Source organism: Camelina sativa, chromosome 17 (assembly GCF_030686135.1).
Source record: "Camelina sativa cultivar CO46 ecotype springtype chromosome 17, ASM3068613v1".
Classification (NCBI taxonomy): domain Eukaryota; kingdom Viridiplantae; phylum Streptophyta; class Magnoliopsida; order Brassicales; family Brassicaceae; genus Camelina; species Camelina sativa.
The window spans coordinates 1,315,874-1,330,024 of NC_141896.1; the positions used below are offsets into that span (position 1 = coordinate 1,315,874).

Genomic DNA, 14,151 nt, shown 5'->3' on the forward strand with positions numbered 1-14,151 from the left:
AAAAACAAAAATCTGATGTGGCAAGAATTAATTGGTCAAGTGACTTGTGAATTATAGTATAAAAGATATTTCGAGAGACAAAACGTTAAACATCAACACAAATCCACATCCGAATTCAGTTGATCGTCTCGATTATTAATTAATATGATGATCGAGACATATATAATCTAGCTCGCAAGAAAATTCAGAAACTCATTAGCTTGATGATCCTTATTCCTATAGTAACCAACCAAAGCTATATGATCTCTTCTTGATGAGAGACAAATTCCGAACTTTTCTATTGTCGTCTCTTTAATTATAGATATCTCTATCATCACTGGAGATCGATTGATATCATTGATCCTTCATCGGACACAATAGAACCATTTACTGATTCTGTCTGAGATCCACGTGCTCTTCTTGACGATCTTGAAGACCCTCCGTTTACAGAACTACTATCCTTTGACTTTTTCCGACGAGTTTTTCTTGAACCATCTTGATCAGAAGATTCTTTCGACGACCTCCGTGAAGATTTAGGGTTTCCACTACTTGAACCACGTCGTGATCGTTGTTCTTTTGTTGGTGAACCACCTAACGTGCTTGAACGCTCTCTCGACGATTTCGGAAGTCCAGCAGGTGTATCACGTGACCGAGTCGAATCTGCACGTATTATATAACATCTTTCTTATCTTTAACTCTAAAACCTAAATCATATGGTTCATAGTTTTTTTTTAAAAAAAATTTCTTAGAGAGTTACCTTCAGAAATGCATGAAGCATCCTCCTTGATATTTCCGAGAGGTGCCGATGAATATCCACCCGATACTTTAAAATCATTCATCTACATTCAATTAATTTTAGTTTAATTATGATAATGAATTGTTGTTATACCAATACATTTTTTATTGGGGAAAAAAGACATGCAATAGTATATGGTAAATACGTACCCAGCTGGGTGGATTTTGATCGGCAGATCCTCCATCCCAACCAATGTGAGCGACATGCTTTACATCTGTTGGCGTTCCAATTTGCATCTCTGGCTCTTTCTCATTTTCTTCATTAATTCATGCAAATTCACAAAAATGTAATAATTAGGGATAAACAAAGAACGGAGAAGATATATATAGTGTAAATATATTTACAAAAGGGTAAATAAAAAACACTCACCAAATATTTGAGAAATAAACCTAAGACCCTTGAAGAGGCCCTTCATTTTGTAGTTGGACATAATGAAATCGCCAAAACAAAATCAAAATATATTGTTTCTAAGAGAGAAAAAAAAAAAAAAAAAAAGAGGAAACTATTCTGCGTGTTTACTAGTTTTTTTTTTTTTTTTTTTTTTCTTCCCTGGAAACTGTAATTAAAGAATCATATGAATTCAAAACTGAAAAGAAATCACGTAATTCTTCACTTCGTCTCAATTAAGAGCGATTGTTGATGATTTCTTTAAAAACATTTTGATTTAACATTCTACGACCTATAACTTTTCTTTTTCTTGAAAAAAAAAAGAAGAAAAATTCAAGAAAAAGAAAAAGTTGAATCAAGATGTTCAATTGTGAACAAAAAGAAATAGGAAGTAGAGAATGTTGAGAGCTAAAATCATAGAGTTTTGGTTTCCAGATATTGAACTAATTAATAACGTGATAGAGGAAAAAACAAAAATAACTAATTAAAGTGAACGATATTTAGTTGAAAGTGGATCTAAAATTTACGAGGCTAATTTTGTTGTTTGTTCTGTATTCTAATCTTAATTTGGTAAAACTGTAAAAAAAAAAAAACAAATTTAATCAATTGATAAAAATAATATACAGACTTCATATTTAGATTGTTTTGTTTAGAGACCAACCACTTGTAATTTAATCACTTTAAGAAATTAGAACCGACTGATTTGTTATTTGTAATTGTTTAGTGATGTAACCCATGACGCAAGAAATCCATGACAGACAAAAGGTATTATTAAGCCTTTCGACTACAATTTGAGGATGATGTATGTAATGTAATTAAAGAAAGAAAAACAATTGTATAAAATGAAATGGTTTTCACTTTTCTTAATAGGTTTATATGTCTTTTTGGAAAAAAAATAATTATTGCCACCTGAAACACAAACACAAAAAAGGCTGTAATATGGCAAACAAATACTAAAAACTATATAAGACTAATACAGCTTTATATTTTTTTCGAAAATACACATGTGATGTAACATATGTGACAGACAACACTACAATGCAGCGTTTGTCACGTGGACCGCCGTTAAATCCCACACCTGACTGGAGACACATATTACATATACGTATTCGTACTGTATATACGCATATGAATACAAAATACACATACACGTCATATGAGATTACGTATAGTGTGTGGTCTCGCTTTACGATGCAACACAGACGCAACTGAAGCAAACAACAAAAACATAATCTAGGAACTCAAAAAGGAAACAAACTCCTTTCATAATTTTTCTTCGATTACCCAACACTTAAGGCACCGCCTTAGATTATCGGACAACGTTGTTGCAGAGAAATGATCAGACCATAATCAATTCATTAGCATGTCTATATATATATATGTTTGCGTAAAGAAGGAAGGGGTAAGAGAAAAGAGTAAAGACCTCAAAGCTGAAATCAGAGAGTGAAGAAAGAAATGGTAGGAAGAAGAGGAAGCCCTTTGTTGAGATGGAATACGAAACACGAAAACGTCAGTCATGGCTTCTCGGCATCTGACCTCCAAGCCCTCTCTGCCATTTGCGAGGCTATTTTGCCTCCTGTTCCATTGCAGAGCTTAGATCTTGAGATGAAGTTGAAGGTTTTACGCAATGATGCACTCTTATCTTTCTTCAAGTCTTCTCCTGGGCCTCATGTTCGACCAGATGAGGTTTTTTTCTCCAACTTAGCTTTCTCTGTTTATCTGTCACTTCAATAAAGGGCTTTTGTTGTGTAAAATATATAGAGTGATGAAAAGCTAGATTTTCTTGAATACATGTGTAAATGAAATGCGGATAAACTGATAAAAACAGGTCGCAGAGGTGCTGGCGACAAAGGCAATACCAGTGACAGTTATAGTGGTGAGAATAGTTTTGAGAATTCTTACATTCAGATTGGGGACCTTGCTGCTTTGCGGGTTAGTCAATCTTGATAAGGCGAGTTGGCCTTTTCTTCTCAAATTCTCTGAAATCTCTCTGGAGAAGAGGGAGAAGGTTCTTCAGAGATGGAACACACAGTGGTATAACCCTTTAGCAAGAATCGGTTTTATGATGATCAAAGCCATCTTCTTGTTCTACTACTTCACATGGGTAACGTCTTCCATCTTCCTCTCCATGTTTCTGTAACAAGCCATTTAGTTTCTTTAGAGATTATGGAAGTTTGTTTGAAAATTTCCACTAGTATGAGTGTGTATGACTGTGAACATAATAGGTGCAAACATGAATCATATGGCAAATATACTTTTATGATTGTGCTGGAAGTGATTAGTTTGATAATTATGATGTGTGGTTCTATGCAATGCGCTCAACATCATAGCTGTGTTTCTAATCCCAATCATGGTTCTAACTACTAACCAACACGAAATATACATATTTTTTTCTTACTAATTCATATGTATGAACAGACAGATGAAAATACAGAAAACCCAGCATGGGATGCAATTGGTTATAGCGTGGGCATAGATGAAAACGAGGGCATGGAACACAAGGAAAGACCTCTAGAGAAAGGGATCATCGAGACTGATAAAGTAGATGAGATGACCATCAAGCAACGTATGATCAACAAAGGTCTTAAAGTCACAGAGGACAGAGAAAGTGACACTTACAAGATCGAGTGTGATGCAGTGGTAGTGGGTTCTGGCTGTGGTGGAGGAGTTGCAGCTGCAAACCTAGCTAAGTCAGGCCTTAGAGTGGTAGTTCTCGAGAAAGGGAACTACTTTGTCTCCAGAGACTACTCAGCACTCGAGGGTCCTTCCACGTTTGAGTTGTTTGAGTCAAATAGCTTGTTGATGACACATGATGGAAGGTTCCGGTTCATGGCAGGATCAACTGTCGGTGGTGGCTCTGTGGTAAACTGGGCAGCATCCTTAAAAACACCTGATGCTATCATAGAGGAATGGTCAGTGCAACGAGGGATTTCAATTTTTTCTAGCGAGAAGTATAAGGCGGCGATGGATAGAGTCTGCAAGAGGATAGGTGTCACTGAGAGAGTCATCAGAGAAGGGTTTCAGAACCAGATTCTGCGGAAAGGTTGCGAGAAGCTTGGGTTGGATGTGACAACAGTGCCAAGGAACTCAACAGACGGACATTATTGCGGTAGTTGCTCCTTTGGATGCCCAACCGGAGAGAAAAGAGGGACAGATTTAACCTGGCTGGTTGATGCAGTTAACAACAATGCCGTGATCCTAACACAGTGCAAGGCTGAGAAAGTGATCTTGGCGGATAACGATGCTCACAAAAGAAAGGAGAGCGGACGGAAAAAAAGATGTTTGGGAGTCACAGCTTCTCTATCCAACCAAACAAGAAAGAAGCTTCAGATCAATGCCAAAGTGACAATAGTGGCTTGTGGGTCGCTTAAGACACCGGAGCTGTTGGCTTCGAGCGGGTTGAAGAATCCAAACATCGGTCGCGGTCTCCATATCCACCCTATCCTGATGACTTGGGGCTACTTCCCCGAAAAAAAATCAGACTTCAAAGGAGCGGCTCATGAGGGAGAGATATTGACTACACTGCACTATGTGCATCCAATGGACTCTACCACAGCTAACATCACACTGGAGACTCCTGCTATAGGACCAGGTACTTTCGCAGCTCTAGTCCCGTGGGTCTCTGGGTCAGACATTAAGGAGAGACTTGCCAAATACTCGAGAACATCTCATATTTTTGTCACGGTGAGAGATGAAGGTGTGGGAGAGGTGAAAGGGGGAATTGTCAAATACAGATTAACGAAAGCGGACGAAGAGAATCTAACCATTGGGTTAAAGCAAGCACTGCAGATCTTAGTTGCAGCAGGAGCAGCGGAGGTGGGCACATACAGGAGCGATGGGCAGAGAATAAAGTGTGATGGAATCAAACATAAAGATCTAGAGGCGTTTTTGGAGACGGTGGACGCGCCAGCAGGAGTAGTGTCGATGAGTAAGCATTGGACTCATTCCATCACAGCGCATCAGATGGGATGTTGCCGTATGGGTGCAACAGAAAAGGAAGGAGCGATTGATGGAAAAGGAGAGAGCTGGGAGGCGGAAGATTTGTATGTATGTGATGCAAGTGTTCTGCCTACAGCTCTTGGTGTGAATCCTATGATCACCATTCAGTCCACTGCTTACTGCATATCCAATAGAATAGCCGAGTTAATGAAGAAGAAGAAGAAAGACTAGTAATAAGAAATGCTCAATCTTTTGTTCTTTCTTTTTACTATCATGAATACAAAAAGAAGCAGGCAGCACTGTGATTTTGTGTTCCAAAACAGCATAGACAAGCACCTAAAATTCAATAGTCATTTTGCCAAAACAACATAGACTGAGCAACTATTCCCAAATTTAAAGAGAGAGAGAGAGATATACACAACAACTTCTCAATTCAGGTTCTGGTTATGCTATGTAATGTAATCAATTCAAAAGAGATAGATATTTACCTCGAAAGTTTGTAGTTTTCTATTGTCTAGAAACAAACGCAAACTCGTCACACCACTCCGACGCAATCGGTATCTTCCACAAAAACTCTAAAAGCAGAGATGAAACAGATCAACGGTTTCCTCGAAGAAAAGTGTGTGTATTCAGAAACTGCATATAGCGTTTTTTTGAGATCCAAAACTGATACTGTCTTTACAACAAGGCCATCACCATTATTTTTTTTGTTTTCCCAGAGCCGGAGATTGAAATCTCCTTAAAACTGCATTCGATATCTAATATCAATCGACCAAGTTCAGATTTTTAGAAGAGAAAACAGTAATTATCAAGATTTGATTTTTAATTCTTGTCATGTATGATCAAATACGATCTCCGATCAAATTGATAAAAGAGATCCAATATGGATCCATCAAAGAACACACAAGAAAAGTTAAATAATTTAAGAGGACAGTTTCAATCTTTCTGATTTGAGAGAGAATATATAATCCATTGACTAATTGATACTTCTGATGTACAAAAAAGAACGGAACCATCTACCTCAAACAACAAACCCTAAAAACTTTCTCAGTCAATTTCCGAGGAAGAAGATGAGAGGAGAGAAGACAGAGAGAGCTTTTTACACAGAGAAGAGACGATTTAAAAAAAAAAAAAACTGAAGAGAAAAAAAAAGAAGGAGAGAGAGAGAGGTTTCGGTTTTATGGCTGTCACGGTTGCCGGGCGACAAACCAATGATCTGTATCCACGTGGACGCCGGATTACGCCGATCAGAGTTTGAGAAATCGGGCAAGCTGGGCAGGATTGACGATACCGGGCAGGTGGGCCCCATCTGACCGGAGAAGATTTGTAACCTCCATGTACCTCTTCCTTTTCGGCTCACTTTCCTCAGCCGTGGTCTCGATACTATGGCTCGGCTTCACCTTCCTTGGATCGACTACTGACGACTGGGCTCGAGCCGGGTTCCATTGCTCTCCGAAGAGTGTGCCGTTGGTTAGGAACTCGTGGCTCAGATAACCGGCTAACATCAGCTGGCTCGAGCCGATCGGCTCGGCTGCTGCGGTTGTAGGTTTCCTAGAAGAAATGGGGTTAACCGCCGGTGGAGGAAGCTTCTTCACGGAGATTTCCGGCGGTTTCTCAGTGACGGAGGAGATGCCGCCGCCGTCTCTTTCTTTGCGTTTATCCGCCGTTAGAACACGACGTGGGGGAAGACGCATCGTTTTGGTGTTCATGGTGCTTCTTCTCTATTGGATGCATGCCACGTCAGCACCCAATTAAAAAAAAATTGAAATATTTGACTGTCCCGTAAAACAGTCAAATCAAAGGGGGTGAAAAAAAAAAATTCAAAAAGTTTCGAGATTTTTATTTTTTTATTTATTGCGAGAGAATAAAATCGGAGCGCTTGAGAGAGAGAAGAGAGAGATGAGAAAGAGGGAACGAGAGGGGATGATGGATAACAGAAAAATCACGGGAATGGGTAGGTTACAACAATTTATAGAGGCTGGAGGTTTAGATTACCCTTCACTTTTCTATAGAATTACATAAATGCCATTATATTTGAATTTACGGGATTGCCCTTTTTTTTGCTTTACCGTTTCTTCAATTTTGGGTTACCCATTGAACATAAATAGACTGACTGATTTGTCCTTTTTTTTGTGTTAGTCTCATAAAAAAAAGTTGTACAAACTATAAGGAATCAAATTGATTTAAGTTTTTGCTTCTTTGGCATAAAGTTATATGAGTACGAGATAAATTTTATAAACCTATTAAAAGTACAAGTTTCGGAATCCAACCAATCCTTATAAAAGTCTCATACATAAAATATGCGTATATGATCATTCTCTATCCTTCTTCTAGTGAGAATGAACCTCTTATTTCCAGATTTTGGCTACAAAACACTGAGGACTACGTTTTTTGGTCATCCTTTTCGAAAACATAAACAAAGCTTTGATCAGTATTTTTATGAGATTCTGAAATAATAATAAAAGACTATTATGTGATTTATATAATTTTTTTATCCATCAAACATCTGTGTGAAGTCATGATCTATATAGTATACAAAACTATATTTAAACAACCCAATGATTTTGAACTACACTTATTTTTTAAAAATATTCAATGATTTTATCATTTATAAGAAAAAAAATACCAGTCTTAAAGTTTATTTTTTACATGGTAGAAATCAAATATATTAATTAAAAATATCACTTTTACTAAACAATTTTTGCAGCTTTGATGCATGCTGAACAAGTTCGACAATACAATTAAATTTCTTTTACTTGCTTTTTTATTTTATTTTTTTCTGTAAAAATTTATCTTTCTATATGTGGCTATATGTAAATGCAGAACACGCACACACGCTAAATGTTAGGGAGAAATAAAATTGATTAAAGGTTTAGACTTTTTCCTCGTTTACTTTCTAGTTATTTGTTAGCACCTCAACATTATACAGTTTCAACGATGACGAGAAATCAAATTCAAGAAACGACCAAATTACGAAAAAAACTAATAATAATGGTTGAGCATTTAAAATGACAATTATTAATCCCTTATATCAACAGATTTTGCAATTAGTTTGAGTTTCGATTAAAATAGGAGTTATTAACATCACACTAAATATTTTAAAACCATAATGTCAAAATTAATCATTTAAAACCCATATGAATACCCAACTGTATATAGTTAATTGACATGTAGGATGTTAAGAATCACCCATATATTATAGATATACTATATATGAGAAAAGATAGTATCTAAATGAATTAATACATATATATTCTTATTTTTATTATAACATTTTAAGAAGTAGTAACATTTAGCTAGTATTTTAGATTTATTTTAAGTTATTATGTTAATCATATAATATACTATAAACTAATCTTTTCTTACGAAGTTATGAAAATTGACGTGTGTTGGATAGTTTCATGTCCAATATACTGAAAAAATAATGCCAAGTTATTAAAATACACAAGAAAAATGAACGGATGCATGTCCATTATTTTTTAATAAGGGAGGCAAATATGGAAAAAAATCAAAGGACCCAAATTTGAGGGGGACCATAAAATTGACTGAAAACATTTAATATCGATATATATAAAGTATTAACTCTCGTATAAAAAGTTCAAAACTCATGTTCAACCAAACCATCACACCACCTAGCACTTTAATTCTTCCACCTAATTATGCTTTGTTCCCTCTCCCCCTCTCCCAGTTGCTTATCAGAAAACGTAAAATCCATAAAAAGTAAAAGATTCACTTCTTATTTCCTAACTATTACTTTTAACTTGTTATGAAATATATATACCTATAGATAAAAGATACATTAATAAAGATATATTTCGGTTTAATCATAAAAAAATCATCTATCCCTCTATAATTCAGTCAGAAAAGTATAACAATGTTTTTTTTTTTTTTTTGTGTGGTCATGATAACAATGTCGTGTTTATTATCATTAATTCAAATAAAATCTTCATTGTCTTCCATACGGTTTTGCGAACTCAATAAGCTAGAGAATAAATGGTACTACCAAGCAAAAGTAACAACATTCAGAATTGTTTTTTTTCTCTCTATTGAAATTTTAAAGGGAATAGACCAAATCGCACTTGAAGTTAAAAGAAGAAGAAAAAAAGAAAAATTCTTTTAATATGGGTTTACACTACTTTAGCCGTGACGATCAAAGTAACTGCACTCTTAGCTGTACCCAAAATATCATATGCTCGTAATAGAAAAAAATTCACAAAAGAATACCTTTGCGTGAGAAATAGAGAGAGCAATAAGAATTGACCGTTTTTAACCTTTTTTTCTATCTTCTAACCGGGAGAGTAAAATGCAGATGAAGGAATAGGTCATTTGCTGTAAAAAGTTATAAAAAGAAAGTAAAATTGGTTAAAGATTTTTGTTGTTTGTGTGACATCCAAATTATATCCACGATAAAAAGAGAGTGTGGGAAAAATGTTAAAAGTAATGTGACCTGAACAGGAAATTTATATGTACTGGAGCAGCATATTAGCAGATGTGTTCCTCAATCTACAACTTTGTCCTAAGTGAACATCCCCGAAACTGTATCTGTATATTTGATTTCACAAATATAATTACAGCAACCAGATCAGTAAATTACAGATTCCAAAATAATAGATAAGATAAGAAACTTTGGATGGGAAGTAAAACCTGTATTCACAGTATTCTTGCCAAGCACAACAGGCTTTCCCATAATCCCAGTAGCAATCCGCATCTCTAAGTGGCCCGCGCTTGGCTGCGACAAAGTATTTACATTTGTACCCAAAAGCAACATGAACTGATGATAGAAGAGCCAATGAATTTTTTCTTTTACCTTTGGTGACAAATTTGGACTTCGCACCAGGCTGAATGTCATGCCACATCTGAAGCCATAACTCCCGCATCAGAACTGGAGATCTAACGATATTCCTGTGATTTGCTGCACAAAAATGATTATTGGCTCGTTACCAATGCAAGATTCTCTGAGTGCTGCTTCTTTCATATGTTCGTTACTCACTCTTATCAAGCTCCCAGACCGCAGTTCTCTTTCCTGGAATGCTCTCAGAGTCTTCATAAAAGGTTATGTACTTAACCCTTGGTGCTTTTGTCATGTTCGCTATGATGTCTGACCCATGCTCATGTTCAGCATTTAGCTCCACATGTACATCACTTCCATCGTGTTCTGGCTGTTGTTTTTTTTATCCCAATGAGAATCTATTATAACTTTATACGAGTTCTTGAGATGTACAGATATATATGATTTTTAGGAGGAAAAATTGCTGGTGACTTAACATATAACCAGAAAGGTGCACTTAAAGTTTAATTTATTTAAGGTGAAGAACTGAAAAAGGGTACCTGGGGAGCCATTGTTATGTTAACTTTAGGTCCGAGCCAATTCTTGCACCAAGAGAGTGAATGATAGGGTACCTATAAGAGATCAATTTCATAATCAGTGATTCAGTAAAAGTAGTGGAGAGTCAGTATTGCAGTTTACTAGAGAACATGGCAAGCAGTGTTCCAGAAGTAAATCTTGTATTATTAGTCTTAAGTAGTTTTGCAACACAATAATTTGAAACCCAACTTCTGAACTTACCGTCTCATCCCCAGTTATAGGTCCAGCATTCCCATCAACCACAGTTCCAGACCTGCAAATATTGTAGTAAGAAGATATGAACTAGTCTACGGACTAGGGTTACTTAAGCAAAAAGTTTAAAAGGACGACTACTCCTAATTATACAAAGTTCAGAAGTGAGTTCTTTTTGATATAAGTGTCATGTTTCATGCAATAGTTTCACAGCTCTTTCTACTTTAAGCCACTGACCATTCACTAAGCTCAAAAGGAATGATTAAAAAGTACTTAAGTTCTTCAATAATTAGCTTATGCATATAAGATAACATGCCACTAGACGGACACAGAAGACCTTGCATTCCTGATTACTTCTGCTATTGCGGAAATTTACCTTGACACGAGGGAACCTTCAGTTTCGTAAATGACATCAGTAATGATCCAGTTATCAGGATAAGGTTTGCCACTTGGGGCAAAGTAATAACCAACCTATTACAGACAGCTTCGTACATTTAGAATCTTTAACACTTAGAATAAGACGCAAGTGAGATGATAAAAGCATAAATCAAATAGAGAATGCATTTGCAAAACAAAAAGGATATAATAACAAAACAGACACATAATGTAATATGGAGAATGCATCATACCTCTGTCTTTAAATGAGCCCCATATATGCAAAATACATTTTTTATAGGTGGTCTCTCCCAAGGAGTCAGAGGGTTAAAAACAGGGTCATCATGATACAACCTGCAAAGTACACTTAGCATGTTATATATAATTTTTATTTTGAAGATTGACTAAGATTTGTAAAACACAATTGACACTACTAGTTCCTGCCAGAGTCAGAACAAACTACACAATTGTGAAAATTAATCAACTAAATAACCCTCTTTTGCCTTCATAACTGTAAGCGACAGAGACACTCTATAATATAAAGAGAGGGCACACTGATAGTCAATAATAACGTTTTCGATAACACTTATTCTCTTATATTAAGATAAACAAAAAATTTGCAGTCCAAGGAGCCAGCAAGTGTTGGTCGATGAGCATAATTTCTTATCAAAAAGAAAGGTACATACTTCTTTAACTGGTGTAACATCCTCTTGCTATCTGGGTCATAGTCTTCAATTGCTTTGAAAAGAGTCCCATCTGCTAGTTCACGGGCTGTGAACGACAATAGGGTGGGAAGACCACATTCCATGCTCGTCATGTTGGCTAGAGCTGTTTCTGTAACTGTTGGATACGCATCAAAGGAACGAAATATAAGAGGGAACATTCTTGGTGTTAATTTTCGTTGCATATACAGATTCTTACCGCTAGTGGAAGGAATTTCAATGTTAATGATATTCGTCGGCCAGCCAGAATATTTCGATTGATATTCCTCGTCATTACAGTGGTATACGCGCTTATCTTTCTTTGCAGCACCACCAGAAAAATGCGTCCAGAATGTGTTATCACCTATGCAATTCTTTGAAAATGGCATAAGCCACAACGAAGAGGCAAACGAATTGGACAACAACCGAGCAGTTCCCTGAAGCCTTGCCAACAAAAAACATGAGAAGCGCATGTCAGTGTACAATGTGGTTTAGCTGTATTAGCAAATACCGCTGAAAGGTATACTATCCACAATATGTTCCTTAACAACTAGCCACTTCTAGATCTACAGATACAATATCGAGTACAGCTGTTTGATTAACAAAACTAACACTTTCAAAGGAAAAATCCCTGAATTATAAGACCTGGTGGATATCAACTAATTAAAACTAATAAGAAGTCAGAGGTCACCTCAGAAACAGGAAGGCCAAATGTTACACCAGAGAGAGTCGATTTAATTGCCTCAACTGAACCAAGAAGAGGAGCTCCTAAATCAACAACAAATCAGGTATTGAGCTCAATACATCAGGTCACAAAGTAGATAAAAATTAAAATAGTAAGTTGAGGATATTTGGGCAGTACCAACAGCAAAATAAGCATGGATATGCTGATCAAGCCACTCCAAGTAATGTTTTGGTGCAATTTCTAGCCTCAGCCATTCCAGAAAGTATCTGAACACATTATTACCCATTGAATGGGCAAAAACTATAGAAGGGCCGCCACGGAGTTTTAAGGCAGTTTCAAAGGTCAACCTGCAAAAGAAAAGACGAACAGAGCTCTTTGCTTATCTTACATAAAAGAAAGAAAGAAAAAGATAAAAGATAATAGCCTGATGAGGAGAACTAACTTGAGCTTGTGAAAGTAAAGGTCACGCTCTTCCAATTTGGTTGGTGACAATCTCCAGTCGTATGGAACAGCGACAATTGCATTAGCTTCTATGCCAAACTCAACACACCACTTAAGCCACTCTTTCCAGACAGTAGAAAGAGGACCTGAAAAACAACCAAGTTACTGTACTTAGCCATATTATCACAACAAAAAGATTATTCAATTCAAGAAAACTCAAAAGAAAGAAAAACAATTCAAAAGTACCTGTTATGTAACCTGGATCCAATTCTGTGATCGCTGAAAGACCACTGTCAGGCCGTGACTTACACTCAGGATGGTCCGTTTGATTATAAGGATCTAGCACCATACACTTATACCAGCAGTTCACAGCAGATAGAAGCTGTAAACAATCCATCACGTTGATCAGTAATCAACAAACAAATGAATCACAATGCACTTGTAAAACGTTTGACCTAACGTTTTCTAACTACTAAGGAGCACACTCTTATCCTTGAACAACTTGCAGATCTAGTTGAGCCAAACAAGGCGAATACTAATTTAACGTTCATCGCACAACATTCAGTGAACCAAAAGCGATGGAAAAAACTAGCGGAGTCAACTGTTTTCTATGACTCTAATCTCAGATTAAGAAATATCAACAAGAGGCGTCAATGTCGACAAATTGATGAATCAGTAAGAGCGATGAGACATGCTTCTTCGCGATACATCATCAAGAAGGAACTCAACCGACACAATAGGGAGCGATGATCAAACGACGGAAATGAAGATCACGTACCTTAGTGGTGTCTAGCCAGACGAGGTCGAGCGGATTGAAGTCCAACGGAGTGTATGGGCAGTCAAGGATCGACCACGCTCGCAACTGCGTCGACGCGAATCCCGGAATGATTATACCTGACAGCTTGGAGTAGTCGCCGTGAAACTCGGTCTCATCCTCCACCGCAGCTCCGCCACCACAAATCAAGAAAAAGACGGCGATGACGGTGAAAGAAGCCGTTATCGATTTCAAATTCGCTCCCATCGTTCGCGGTGTCTCTAACTACTTCTCATTCCTTCGCCAGAGCCCAGAGTTTAGGAGGAAAAGTAAGAGAGAGGAGAGAGATAGGAGAGAGCGTGTGTGCTGTTTGGGGACCTTTGGGAGGAAGAGTTGAAAAGTTTTTGGAAGCGTCCTCACTTTCCAAATATACCCCTAAGCCAATAAAAACCCTCGGAACAATCTAGAGGGTTAGAGTTAGTTATTCCTCAATCCTTATCTCGTCGTAACAAACAAATGGGCTTTTAGTGGGCTTAT

At 37.0% G+C, this 14,151-nt stretch overlaps 4 protein-coding genes and 1 long non-coding RNA gene across 7 annotated transcripts; 1 reads left to right on the forward strand and 4 right to left on the reverse strand.

Moving 5' to 3' along the window:
- Window positions 1-31: 31 nt before the first annotated feature.
- LOC104754521 (CRIB domain-containing protein RIC6-like) lies at window positions 32-1,708 on the reverse strand. Its single transcript, XM_010476731.3, has 4 exons — window positions 1,145-1,708; window positions 925-1,031; window positions 737-818; window positions 32-639 (listed from the first exon to the last, which is right to left on the reverse strand). Exons 1-4 carry the CDS (start codon window positions 1,203-1,205, stop codon window positions 314-316), a joined length of 576 nt encoding a protein of 191 aa, XP_010475033.2. The 5' UTR covers window positions 1,206-1,708; the 3' UTR covers window positions 32-313.
- Window positions 1,709-2,102: 394 nt separating this feature from the next.
- On the reverse strand, window positions 2,103-3,920 carry LOC147923236 (uncharacterized). The gene is made up of 3 exons (XR_015585667.1): window positions 3,782-3,920; window positions 3,065-3,296; window positions 2,103-2,881 (listed from the first exon to the last, which is right to left on the reverse strand). It is a non-coding gene; the product is annotated as an uncharacterized LOC147923236 (long non-coding RNA).
- Window positions 2,308-5,468, forward strand: LOC104754522 (long-chain-alcohol oxidase FAO1). Its single transcript, XM_087493615.1, has 3 exons — window positions 2,308-2,848; window positions 2,991-3,266; window positions 3,581-5,468. The coding sequence occupies exons 1-3, from the start codon at window positions 2,618-2,620 to the stop codon at window positions 5,330-5,332; spliced, it is 2,259 nt and encodes a 752-aa protein (XP_087349741.1). The 5' UTR covers window positions 2,308-2,617; the 3' UTR covers window positions 5,333-5,468.
- A 582-nt stretch (window positions 5,469-6,050) lies between these two features.
- LOC104754523 (uncharacterized) lies at window positions 6,051-6,954 on the reverse strand. The gene has a single exon (XM_010476733.3). The coding sequence runs from the start codon at window positions 6,808-6,810 to the stop codon at window positions 6,349-6,351; it is 462 nt and encodes a 153-aa protein (XP_010475035.1). The 5' UTR covers window positions 6,811-6,954; the 3' UTR covers window positions 6,051-6,348.
- A 2,168-nt stretch (window positions 6,955-9,122) lies between these two features.
- LOC104754526 (phospholipid--sterol O-acyltransferase) lies at window positions 9,123-14,032 on the reverse strand. Of its 3 annotated transcripts, none has more exons than XM_010476736.2 (16): window positions 13,639-14,032; window positions 13,107-13,242; window positions 12,862-13,006; window positions 12,597-12,766; window positions 12,426-12,502; window positions 11,955-12,171; window positions 11,720-11,873; window positions 11,288-11,387; window positions 11,035-11,129; window positions 10,668-10,719; window positions 10,430-10,501; window positions 10,092-10,260; window positions 9,909-10,013; window positions 9,746-9,830; window positions 9,549-9,643; window positions 9,123-9,430 (listed from the first exon to the last, which is right to left on the reverse strand). In XM_010476736.2, exons 1-15 carry the CDS (start codon window positions 13,879-13,881, stop codon window positions 9,562-9,564), a joined length of 1,902 nt encoding a protein of 633 aa, XP_010475038.1. In that variant the 5' UTR covers window positions 13,882-14,032; the 3' UTR covers window positions 9,123-9,430; window positions 9,549-9,561. The 3 variants fall into 3 exon arrangements, with proteins under 3 accessions (XP_010475038.1, XP_087349742.1, XP_010475037.1); XM_087493616.1 differs by having other exon boundaries at window positions 11,955-12,178; window positions 13,639-14,009; XM_010476735.2 differs by having other exon boundaries at window positions 11,720-12,171.
- Between the last annotated feature and the right edge of the window lie 119 nt (window positions 14,033-14,151).

Coding starts and splice junctions, on each gene's coding strand:
- LOC104754523 (XM_010476733.3), bottom strand. CDS start 6,810: ATGAACACCAAAACGATGCGTCTTCCCCCACGTCGTGTTCTAACGGCG.
- LOC104754521 (XM_010476731.3), bottom strand. CDS start 1,205: ATGTCCAACTACAAAATGAAGGGCCTCTTCAAGGGTCTTAGGTTTATT. Junction 1,032..1,144: donor GTTTATTTCTCAAATATTTG/GTGAGTGTTTTT, acceptor GAATTAATGAAG/AAAATGAGAAAGAGCCAGAG. Junction 819..924: donor ATCAAAATCCACCCAGCTGG/GTACGTATTTAC, acceptor AATTGAATGTAG/ATGAATGATTTTAAAGTATC.
- LOC104754522 (XM_087493615.1), top strand. CDS start 2,618: ATGGTAGGAAGAAGAGGAAGCCCTTTGTTGAGATGGAATACGAAACAC. Junction 2,849..2,990: donor CTCATGTTCGACCAGATGAG/GTTTTTTTCTCC, acceptor TGATAAAAACAG/GTCGCAGAGGTGCTGGCGAC. Junction 3,267..3,580: donor TGTTCTACTACTTCACATGG/GTAACGTCTTCC, acceptor ATGTATGAACAG/ACAGATGAAAATACAGAAAA.
- LOC104754526 (XM_010476735.2), bottom strand. CDS start 13,881: ATGGGAGCGAATTTGAAATCGATAACGGCTTCTTTCACCGTCATCGCC. Junction 11,388..11,719: donor ATGTTACACCAGTTAAAGAA/GTATGTACCTTT, acceptor TGTACTTTGCAG/GTTGTATCATGATGACCCTG. Junction 10,720..11,034: donor GAAGGTTCCCTCGTGTCAAG/GTAAATTTCCGC, acceptor CAATATTTGCAG/GTCTGGAACTGTGGTTGATG.